The sequence below is a fragment of the Eulemur rufifrons genome, chromosome 29, assembly GCF_041146395.1.
Source record: "Eulemur rufifrons isolate Redbay chromosome 29, OSU_ERuf_1, whole genome shotgun sequence".
In the NCBI taxonomy this organism is placed as follows: Eukaryota; Metazoa; Chordata; class Mammalia; order Primates; family Lemuridae; genus Eulemur; species Eulemur rufifrons.
This window is the reverse complement of record NC_091011.1, coordinates 86334339-86346372: the sequence shown is the minus strand read 5'-3', so window position 1 is coordinate 86346372 and position 12034 is coordinate 86334339. Positions and strand designations below refer to the sequence as shown.

At 39.1% G+C, this 12034-nt stretch overlaps 1 protein-coding gene across 2 annotated transcripts in view; it reads left to right on the top strand.

The window, feature by feature from the left end:
- Positions 1-12034, top strand: part of DGKI (diacylglycerol kinase iota) — a 405374-nt gene that overhangs the window by 172874 nt on the left and 220466 nt on the right. For both annotated transcript variants that reach the window (XM_069461741.1, XM_069461740.1), the window contains exon 6: positions 6237-6302. In XM_069461741.1, coding sequence (XP_069317842.1) covers positions 6237-6302 — 66 coding nt within the window. The remainder of the gene's footprint in view (positions 1-6236; positions 6303-12034) is intronic.

The window sequence follows — 12034 nt, the reverse complement described above, 5'->3', positions numbered from 1 at the left end:
GGGTGCCAGCATGACCCAATTCTAGCAAGGGCCCTCTTTAGGGATGCAGACTGACACCTCCTTGTTGTATCTTCACATGAAGGAAAGATGGCAAGAAAGCTCTTGGAGTCTCTTTTATAGGAACACTGGTCCCATTCATGAGCGCTCTCCCCTCAGGACCTAATTACCTCCTAAAGCCTTCGCCTCCTCATATCATCACATTGGGCATTAGGATTTCAGCGTATGAATTTTGAGGAGACATACACATCAATCCATCGTAGAGATCTTCCTTGATGATCACCTTTGAATAGGTAGCACATTGTTCTTTATCAAAGCACCTTGTTCAGCCTATTCAGAGCACTTTGTATGTTGTAATTATTTATGCACATTACTGTTTTTCTGTCTCACAATGTCCCCTTCCTTTAGTGTACACTTTGGGAGGTCACTCATGGGATTTGTCTTAAACTCATTGTGCCAAAACACAGAGTATGTGATCAATGAATATGCATTTATAAAGGGGTCCATTTCCCCCTAAATATTTAAGAACTCTAGGTCTAAAAGGACATTTTGAAGATGAAACTTACGACACACTGACTGTGACCCATTTGAGATTCTTAGAATTCAGAATTCTTACTACTACTAATTTAGGTAGTTTCCTTCATGTAAATGAAAGAACATTTGCTTTAGAATTAGTATGATCTGGGTTCAAATTATACCTCTGCTTCTTTTCCACTAGGTGGTAAGAGCTCTAGAGCAAGGATTGTTGGTCATTGTGCCTGCCATTGTACACTGCCTGGAAAATGGCGATTTTTTAATGATTATTTGTTGGACTCCTCTAAGTTGAATCTTCCTGGACTTCCATATTTTTAGTCCTAAGCTCATAAGCTAGATGGATTGGGTTATGATTTCTAAGATCTTTCAAAGCTCTCTATGAATAATATTTTGAATTGAATTGGCTGTTTGAAAATAACTGAGCCATTGTGTTATATATTTCTGCTAACAATACTGAACATGGGCCCTGAAATATGTACCACTGTTATTTTACACTGTAAAAATGTATCACTGATATTTTAACACCCATAAATAATAGCCCTTTCTTTACCTAGTACTTGAAGTTGTATATGAATAATCCAGAAATTATTGATGAGCAATAAAAAGATGTTTCAGTGTTAGACACCTTGCTTTGCTGCCTCAACAACAGTGTATCAACATTTCTATTTGCAGTGGAAGGATCCTGAGTCTAGTGTCAGTTCAACAGCTTAGGAGACATGAATAATGGTTGAAAGAAAATAGTGTGAAAAATCTAATTTCAGTCCAACAATCTAGGAGATATGAATGATGGTCAAAAGAAAATAGTGTGAAAAATTAAAGTGTCTGGGAAATAAGAATTAGAAAACAGCAATGATTCTTTAATAATGAATTTTTTTCTTATTGATGATGGCAGTTGATGATGTCCCTCAGATGATTACTACATGAATTAATTGTCAAAGAAAGTAGGTTGAGAATTCCATTCAATTTAAAACACATTTATTGGATGTTGGCTTCGTTCAACCCATGTTTAAGCAGCAGTAGAATAAATTTATATGAGGCCTAAGAAGAACTCTGAGTAGAAGGATGCTGGACATCTCAAATCATAAAGCTATAGGTTGGAGACGGTCACTCAATTTCTTCTGTAATAGTGATTTTGTGTAAGTTACTTAATCTGTGCCTTAGCTTCCTACTTATTTTTTTTTTTTTGGAAAGATGATATTAAAAATATTTAACAACTGGTAGAGTTATGTATATAAATATTTGAATAAAAAATTTAAAATTTTCTTTTTTTAGTCCCTAAATGAACTAACCTACATAGTATTATAAATCTGCTTACCAGACAATATACAGTGGTTCCATTTTCTGTGGTTGCAGTTATCTGAGGTCAACCATGGAGATGGAAATTTCCAGAAATAAACAATTCATAAGTTTTAAATTGCACACTGTTCTAAGTAGAGTGATGAAATCTTGTGCTGTTCTGTTTGTCCTACCTGGGACGTGAACCACCCCCTCGTCTAGCATATCCATGCTGTAGACACCACCCGTCTGTTAGTCACTTAGTAATCCTCTCAGTTACAGATTAAAAAAACATAGTATGTAAGAGTTCAGTTCTACCTGTAGTTTCAGTCATCCACTGGGGGTCTTGGAGCGTATCCCCCATGAATAAGGAATGACTACTCTATGTTGCAGTGTGAATGATTAAGTCTGTCTTATAATTTCTAAATGATTGTTGATTCTGCAAATTGTTGGTTTCATCTTTTGAGTAGAGCTGTCACTTGCTAAATGATCCCATGAGTCAGCCATGATTTCACACAGGTAATTGCATCAAATTCTTCTAAAATTTTCCTCCTTAAATTGTTAGTCATTAGGTGATTTACAATCTCAATAAGTACAGAATTTCTCTTAACATCAATGATATTGTTCATTTTCCCTCAGCTTCTGGTAAACTAACAGCAATTATATTAATTTTTCCCTCCCTTATAATACCGTCTGAAATTTTTATGTATTCAATATTTCCACTACTGACTGTCACTGAAGTCATTTATTGATGTGTCATATTAAAGTAGCTTGAGCCCAATCTCTCAGAGCAGAGGAGAGGCACAGCAACACAAAGGTGGGAGCATACACTCTGCTGCCAGCCTGTCTGTGTTTGAACGCTTGCTTTGGTCCTTTCATTTTGAGTGAGCTCTCAGTGCTTTAGCTTCTTCATCTGTCACATGAGGGTGATCATGATCATGCACATCAAACCCCCAATAATGTGCCCTACGATCCTGTGAATGGGGCTGTAGTGCAGTTGGCAGTTGCTCCAGTCCTCCTAATCCTCATCCTTGGGCAGGCGGTGGGCTTGGGTTCTTATTTGTCATTTGAGTAGGTGGAGGCTGAAGGAGTCAGCAGTAGCCTGAGCTGCAAAGTAGAGAGGTGGAGGGTCTAGTACCTTCATCCTCAATGGAGTTTTTGCATTGGGCTGATGGGATGGACACTGATAACTGGGCAGGTTCCTGGAATTGCTGTCGTTGTCTTGAAAGCCACAGCCAGCCACAGGACCCAGAATTGTCCGTGTTGATTTTTAAGATTATACGGATAACCACCACCAGTTAGGCCCAGCCTAGTCTTCTGTGGTTCTTGGGGAGAACCAATCACACTGGCCAGGCAACATGATTTGTTTTAGATAAACAAACAAACACACAAAAAAACCCTCATTGGAACAGGATTCTGGAGACCTGTTATGTCAGAAATTATATTAATAACATTCTAATTGCTTACTAATGAGGAGGTAGAAGTGGTCTCCAGTGTTGAGGGGGTGCTGTGGGTAGTACTGTGACAGCAGAGGAGGAGCCAGGGAGATGGTAGGGGGACAAAACTCAATTTACCAGCCAACATGTGAATATTTCAGTATTTCCACACCTCATAGGACTTTGCTGATACATTCCTACTGAGCAGTATCTTAACTCATGAAAATTCTCATGAAAATTAAAAGAATTATTACCTGTAAAATATTTTTTAAACTGCCTGGAACATAGTACTCAATAAATGTTAGCTGTTATTATTAGCTTCTTTCTGAGAACAATATAAGATTGTGTCTTTGTTTTATTAAACCCTGGCGGTAGCAAAAGCAAGACAAAAATTAGACTAATTTGCAGGACCATTATGCTTCTTTATGTCTTATTATAGTTAAATGACCATTATTCCTCCAGGGTCTTTGTTCAGCTTTAGTTTAAATTGATTTGACATTATTAAGAGAAATAAATAGAGGTGGCATTTTGGTAGCGATAATGCTAATGCTTATTAGTGATATTCTTGTCACTTTGAATTTCATGTCAATATAACATTTTTTTTTTCTTCAGCAGTGATCTGTTTTCTTTGTCTGTCTATTCTCGGAACAGTGCATTGTAGTAGGCATTTAGTAGGCATTTAGTAAATATTTGTCGAATGACTAAACATACATGAAAGGGCCTTTTACAGGGAAAATATGGACGATGGCTAGATCCTACAATAGACATGTTAGTATCAGGTAGAGCATGTTTTCTAAGAAAAGGGCACGAGAAAAAAATTGAGGATGTATTAGGTCATTAAATATGAAATGTCTGGTTTCAAATAAAAAATGCAGTTTATTGGATTTCAAACAAGAAGCAGTACAATTAATCAAAGTATGCACCTAAACTATCAAAACATTTTTGCATCTTAATGGTAGCTTGTTTATTCCAGCAGCAAAGAAACCTGGAGAGTGAATGGTGATGAAATCACAAAAAGCATTTTCCACAGCTTGTTGAGAATTGAATATTTTTCCTCGCAAGAAGTGGTACAACGCCTGGAAGAAGGGGTAGGCAGTTGGTGCAAGATCTAGTGAACACTGTGCATGACAGAGAGTTTCCAAGTCCAGCCTCTAGTTTGAGCAGCTTCGTTTGTGCCACACATGGAGTATTGCTTTCCAAGAGGATTGGCCTGTCTCTATTGACCTATTGGCTGCTTAATCGCAAGCATCCTCATCATTTTGTCCAATTGGTTGCAGTAGTCATCTGCTATAATCGACTGACCAGGTTTCATGAAGCTGTAGTGGATAATACCAGCGCTGGACCACCAAACAGATACCATTAGTTTTTTTGAGGAATACTGTTTTGGACTTGTTTCAGCATTTCATCTTTATCCAACCATTGTGCCAAATGTTTGCAGTTGTCAAAAAAAAATCCATTTTCATCACACGTAACAATATGGTGTAGAAATGGTTCACCTTTATGTTGTGACAGCAAAGAAAGGCAAGCTTCAAGAAGATTTCTCTGCTGATGCTTGTTTAGTTCATTTGGAAACCATCTATCCAGTTTCTTTACCTTGACAATTTGTTTCAAATGGTCCAATATTTTTTGAATAGTAACATCAAACCTTGCTGCTAATTCACGTGTAGATTGAGATGGATTTGCCTCCACTACAGCTTTCAGGTCATTATTATCCACCTAGGTCTCAGGTTGCCCACGTGGCTCATTTTCAAGATTAAAATCACCAGAACAGAACTTTTCAAACCAGTGATTTACTGTGCATTCAGTAGCCACATCCTTCCCAAATACTTCGTTGATATTTTTGAGCTGTCTGTGCTACGCTGGTTCCATGATGGAACTCATATTAAAAAATAACACGAATTTTTGATTTATCTTTGGTTTCACAAAAATTTATCTAAAAAATAGTTGAAAGAGTCTCACCAGCCAAAATGTGTGTTTGAAAGACTGAGAAAGTACCTTCACAATAAAAATAAAATAAGTGTCAAAGTGAAATGTCAGATATATCAGCTGTCAAACTTAGTGCTTAAGGAAACCAGACATTTCATACTTAACAACCTAATACTTTAAGTGTTTTGGTCTAAGAGGGAGGGTTGTCTGTAAGTCGTTAAAGTTTTCTGTGTTGTTAGTCCCATGTACAACTTTCTTGTAATGTATCCTAAGAGCTAGTGATGATGGTGTTGCTTGGCTCTCTGCCCCAGGAGTACACGTCTGCCTCAGAGGAAAAGGACTTTCTGTGTTTCCTTCATTCTAGACAAGAATAGACCTTGAAAGCTAATCTAGTTCAAGGTGCCCAAGGACAGCTTAAACACAATGTCATTGCAAAAACATCACCTATATGCCCTCATCTCTTGTCTTTGGCTTTTCCCTTTTCTCCCTTTATCTAGTAAAACATTCCCACATCTATGTCCTGTATCAGGAGATCTGTTTCTTTCAGAGAATTTGATTTCTTTAAGTTCTCTCTAGCTAGAATGTTTACTATAGTGCGTGTCTGCCATAGACACAGCATTAAATACCTATTTGTTAAATTAAATTGGATATTATTGTTTCAGCTTCTGTCCTCGACTTTTCACTTCTCTTTGGACATTTCCTGTAACCTACCTCAGTTACCTCCCTGCCCAAGGTCCTCTAGCATGTTCGCAAATCTGCACTGTGTTTGATTAGTAAGAAAGTAGAGTAAAAGCAATCTGGTACGGCCACTTGCCACTGGGAAGACACAGAGGGAAGGTGTGATGGGTGGAATCTATAAATATAAAAGCTTCCTGGGAATAGAGAACTAACTTCATTTGTCCAAGTGGATTCATATTTATTGTTAAACAACTAATGCCTGTGCATTTTTGGTTTTGTGCTTATAGGAGTTTAGTTTATGGTTTATATAAATCTATTGTCCTAACATATTAAAATGAATATTGAAGTTTGCAAATTAAAACACATTCATTGAATTTTGTTTTCCCACAGAATTTTGTGCGTCATCACTGGGTGCACAGGCGCCGGCAGGAGGGGAAATGTAAGCAGTGTGGTAAGGTAAGAGCCTATACACTCCGCGGCCATCACGGGAGGCTCCTCAGGCCTTTGCAAGCACCCGAGGTGGATGGGTCCTGTCTCCAAATCCAGTGTTCAGCACATCAGTCTCTTTCTGAAAGACCTTACTTGTCCAGGTCTCCTTTGCTTAAGAGGTGTTTTAGTTATTCTAGAACTCACTGCAAGAGGCAATGGTCTTAATAAAAGGAATTAATCACATTTTAAGAGAGACGGATATATTTTCATAGTGAATTTCATTGATTGTCGATTTTTGAAAACATAACTTTTCCTATTTTGCTAAAACTCCCTCATGAGGACTACGAGCCTGTCATACTTATTTGATTAGTAGCAGCAAATCAGTGGATTGTTGAGCAACACTAGTTTTGCTGATATGTAATTGTGGTTGAGCAGAACTGTTTATAAGGACAACATGGTCAGAAGCTAGAAATGTGTTGCTCTCTTGGGACATTATCCAGTTCCTGGAAAGAGATGCCCTTTTTGTGGTTATTTTTGTCAACTTCCTCTGTCACTATGGTTATAGATCCCTCAGAATGGAGGGACACTTGGAAAAGTGAGGCAGGCCAACGGTGGGGGTGTTATGGCTGTATGTTGTTAAACTCCATTGATTCCACATGATACTGACCCCAAGATATTTGGGTGATAGCTTTTTCCAATGTGCAAAGATCTACTTTACAGATGACAGGATCACTTGGGAAGGTTAAACTGGTAGTAAATCATACTATAAAGATTTTTTTTTAATGACATTAATAGTAAGCTGATGGGCATCAGTAAAGGGAAGTTTTGATTTGGTGGAGAGCAAGATAATTTGGGAGAATATATTCCTCATCAATTAATTATTGATTTGTTTATTTATTCATGTGACTCCTTTGGGTCAATTACCGGTGTGACCAGTATAGCATTTTTGACAATAGAGTGATGCAAGGAAATATTGGCTGTCCTGAGGTGGGGTAGTGGAAGGTGAGAAAGTCTTGGAAAAAATTTCATTAATTGTGCTATTTTGGCCAGTGTCTGGAAAGAAAATATGCTCTCGCCATTGGTTGTCAAGTTGTTCTCTGGAAAGCTGCCTTAGCCTCAAGGGCATAGTCCCCCATTATAACTGCTATCATTTCCTCCTGTTCAACCCATTGGCTCTCAGTTGGTTCATTGTTGACTGTACAGAGAATGGACAAAATAGGCTGAAAGGGGGATGAGGTAAAAATATACAGACAAGGAGGAAGGGGGAAGTGGAAAGATTCTTACCAGCCATTTTACATGGCAAGGGGCAAAGGAGGCCAGACCTCTACTCTCACACGACCTTTCTTCATTGGCTCCATCCACCTTTTTCCTCTATGGTGTTGCTTTGAGGTGTGTAGATTTTCTCTTACTTTGCGGATTGTAGACTATCTATACTTTCCCATGATGGGTGTATCTAAGAGAGAAGTGACAAGACATCCAGGTATAGCCAACTTTGGGGTCAGAGATGTGAAGAGTAGGGAGAACCTGCATGAATAGATTCTTCACTTTGAAAAAATATATTCATGGGAACCGAATAGTTGGCATCTCCTCAGCAATGCAAACCATAATGGAGTTGGAAGGGTTTTATTAAAAGAAAATCAATAAACATATATCTTGTGACAATTGTTCCCTAATGTCATGTTTCACTCCCTCTTCTGGTCTCCTGTTGGCATGGTCAGCCGAATAGGAAGAACTGGGCTCTCTGTGCCCTGAGTTGCTGTGGCTGTGTTTCCTGGCCTGCCTGGGGCTCTCAGGCAGCCACTGTGGAGTGGTCACAGCTTGCTGCACATCTCGGTTCTCAGTGGGGAAGTCAGTGATCCCAGCTCTGCGTATAATGTTCCCCAAATACTGTACTATCATATTCATCTCTGTGTTTACAATCCGGCTACTCATAAATTCTTTGAGACTTAAGCAATTATGAGATGGGAGGTCTTAGACCTGTCTACCCTTGCCAGATGATAAATTATCCTCCTTTAGGTCCCAGCTTCAACCCTGGACTACAGTAAAGCTAATGCCCGTATTTCTATTTACAGATTAAGTGACTGAAAATTCACTTCAAACCTTGGTGCTATACATAATTTTCATCAGTAGGGTTGCACAGTCTTACATAGTCATAGGTGCTACCCCCATCCCCTCCCCTCCCCCAAATTATTTCAGAATTTACTCATTGAGATGGGGTGAAAAATAATCACTTCACTTAGCAAAACTTTATTTTCCCAACTGGGGATTTTTGGGGAGTGTTTATAGTTGAGGAGTGTTTGTGGTTTCAATTTCTACTTTAAAAATCAACAATAAAATAAACATTTGGGCTGATTTTCTCATGAGCTGGCTGAGTGTGTGTGTGGCATTTAACAAATATCAGATGAGACAACTCATGATTCAGTTGCTCAGTCTTAGCTAAATACCTCAGGCTGCCAAGTTTATGACCATTCTGTAGTTTTACATTCTTGTCGTTCGTAGTCCTATATTATATCAGACTCAGGGTCCAGGCAGAAAAGAGGTGAAACATTCACACTTAAATTATGTCATTTGATGAGAGTTTAATAAAGAGAATATTTAAAATGTGTGAGCACAGCGTAGGGGAACCACAAGGATCGTGAAGAACACGAGACTCAGAATGGCAGGGAGCCATGACCAAGCCGAGTCTGAAGAGGCAGAGGGGCGGACAGGACCCTGTCACGAGAGCTGTGACCTTTAGTTAGAAGACCAAGACTCAGCCATCCTGAGGTGACCTACCAGCTGGGGAATAAATACTGCAATTCTACTTAACTTCAATATCTAGTGGCCAAACCAGTAGAAACCAGAACAGAAGGGATTCTTTGAGGTAATCCATAAAAGCCAACTCTTTATAATAGGACATAGGACAGAGGAAGATGGAACGTGGAACTGGAGAGGCAGATGGGCTCCATCTAGCACAAATTGTTTAATGCAAACCTGCGTTGAGTCCATGGTGGAGGCAGAATGCATACTTATTCTGCAAACGGGTCTCTGACTGATCTTCACTAAATCTACATGTTGCATTTCTTCAAACAAAATTTAGTAAATACCAAGTTGTCCACAGTACTTTTAAAAATCAGTATGCAAAGAAAAATTATACAAATGATTATGGATAATTTGACCCTTCATTTTTTTAAGGGAACCAAACATCTAAACCTAGCAGTATGGTAATTGTGGAAATATGTTTGTAAATCAGAACTTGAAAGCTTGTCTTTTATTTCCTCATTTAGAAACATATGTAAAAGTTAAAAACAAACCAGCCAACTTTTTGAAACTCAAAATTCAGGCTCACACCTGTAATTCTAACACCCTGGGAGGCTGAGGAAGAAGGATTCCTTGAGGTCAGGAGTTCGAGACCAACCCGAGCAAGAGCGAGACCCCGTCTCCACTAAAAATAGAAAAAATTAGCCGGGTGTGGTGGCATGTGCCTATAGTCCCAGCCACTTGGGAGGCTGAGGCAGGAGGAACCCTTGAGCCCAGGAATTTGAGGTTGCTGTGAGCTAGGCTGACACCATGGTACTCTAGCCCAGTGGACACAGAGCAAGATTCTGTCTCAAAAAAAAAAAAAAAAAACCCCTCAAAATTAAAAAGTTTCAAACATCAAATTTTGACATCAGTGTTTAATGCAATACAGATTTGAGTCTCCTTTATCTGAAATTCTTGGGACCAAAAGTGTTTCAGAGTTTGGATTTTTTTTTTTGGATTTTGAAATATTGGTATATACATTATTAGATATCTTGGGGATGGTACCCAAGTCTACACATGAAATTCATTTATATTTTATATACACCTTATACATATAGCCAGAAGGTAATTTGATACACTATTTCAAATAATTTTGTGCATGAAACATGAAGTCAAGTGTGGAATTTTCCATTTGTGGCATCATGTTGGCACTCAAAAAGTTTTGAATTTTGGAGGATTTTGGATTTTCAAATTAGGGGTGCACAACCCATAATACATAGTTAAACTTTGGTCTACATTTTTGATATCTTTCAGTTCTCTAGCCAAACATGCTACATCATTATGATTTATTTGTTCATAAATCATATATATTTCATATATATTAGTTTAAGTAAATTAAACACCATGTAGCATTTATTAAATTAGAAAATGTCTTTATTTGTAACAAATATTAAGAACTAATTGAAAATGAATTTATAGTGCAATATGTAAAATATACACATCCAAAAAAGGTGCACTTAATAGCATTTTTGTAATGCAACAATGTCAAAATGATTTAAAATATACCATAAGGGTTCAGTTGGGATATTATATGGATAGGGAAAGGGATTCTAGGGTCTAAAAATAACGGAAAATGCTAGCCTGGGGCTTTTGGGTATGTTCCCTTATCTATTTAAGGCACTATTCTGTATGGATCTGAACATGTGTATGCCCTGGGGGTCAGCTTTCAAGAGATTCTGCAAGGTTAGGGACAAGGAATGGAAGTTCAATGGTGAAGGTTCATGCCCTGGTGGGGCAGGTTTGGTTCTTTGCCTGTGTGTCCATTATAAAGAGGAACCACGTGACTTTAGCCTCAGGAGGATCATTGAGGTGTAGACTGGGTAACACAAGGGCAGGGAAGCCAAGCGGCTCCATGGAGCCCCAGCCCATGTGACTGCTGGAAGCCTGGCCTGCCTTTCTGTCCTTAGCTGAGAATCAAGAAAGGGGACAAGAACAACCATCATTCTACTCTCTGCTCCTATGAGTTTTGACTATTTTAGGTCTCTCACACATGTAGTATCATATGGTATTTTTCCTTCTGTGTCTGGCTTATTTCACTTAGCATAATGTCCTCCAGGTTCAATTGGGGCAGGGGAGATGGTGGGTATTACTGACAGGATACTGAGTTTCAGTCAGAAAAACTGAATAAGTTCTCGAGATCTATCACACAGCCTGTGCCTGTGGTTAACTACTTAATTGTGTCTTAAACATTTCCTAAGAAGATTTACCTGTTGTTAAGTGTTATCAACAACAAAATTTAATAATAAAGAGAGCAGGATGAAACTTTTTGAAGTGATGGATGTTTTTGGCATACATTGTGGTAATGGTTTCATGGATGTATATTTATCTCCAAACTCATCAAGTTGTATACATTAAATACATATGCCTCTTTGTATGTCAACTCTATCTCCATGAAGTCTTTTTTGTTTTATTTTTAAATAAAAAGGAGACAGGGGCTAAGGGTTCCTTGCCATAGTCCCCAGGGGGTTAAGTCACTCTTTTTCACCTGTAGAGCCATTTAGCTACTGTCACTACACCCCTGGTCTTTGGCATGGTCAGTGTCTTAGTAGTGGCAGTTAATGTGGTTCAGTGGTCACCCTGGGATTCTCTGTTCTTCCTTCAGTGGTGCCCCCACCTTCGCAACCCCTTCTGGTTGCTGCTGCTGGGGCCACTGGTACTTGTGGTGACCAGTGGCCCAAACCTCAGGCCGGGGTGGCAGTGCAGATACTTCCAGTCACTGTGCTCAGGTCCCAGACTGTTTCAGGTGCCCAAGCAAATGACCCCTTTCCCTCCTGCTCAGAACTGTTCTGCACCCCAGAGGCAGAAGGTCCTCAGAAACCAATGGCCTCCATCCTTCTTCCTCACTTCCTCAGTGGAGCTGACTCTGCCTCCACATGTTTACCCTCCGTTCTGAGAATCTGACCCTACGCGTGTGTCTCACGATAAATCTGCAGGTTTGATTCTAGACTCTTGATGGGGCTGGTTGCAGCACACATTTC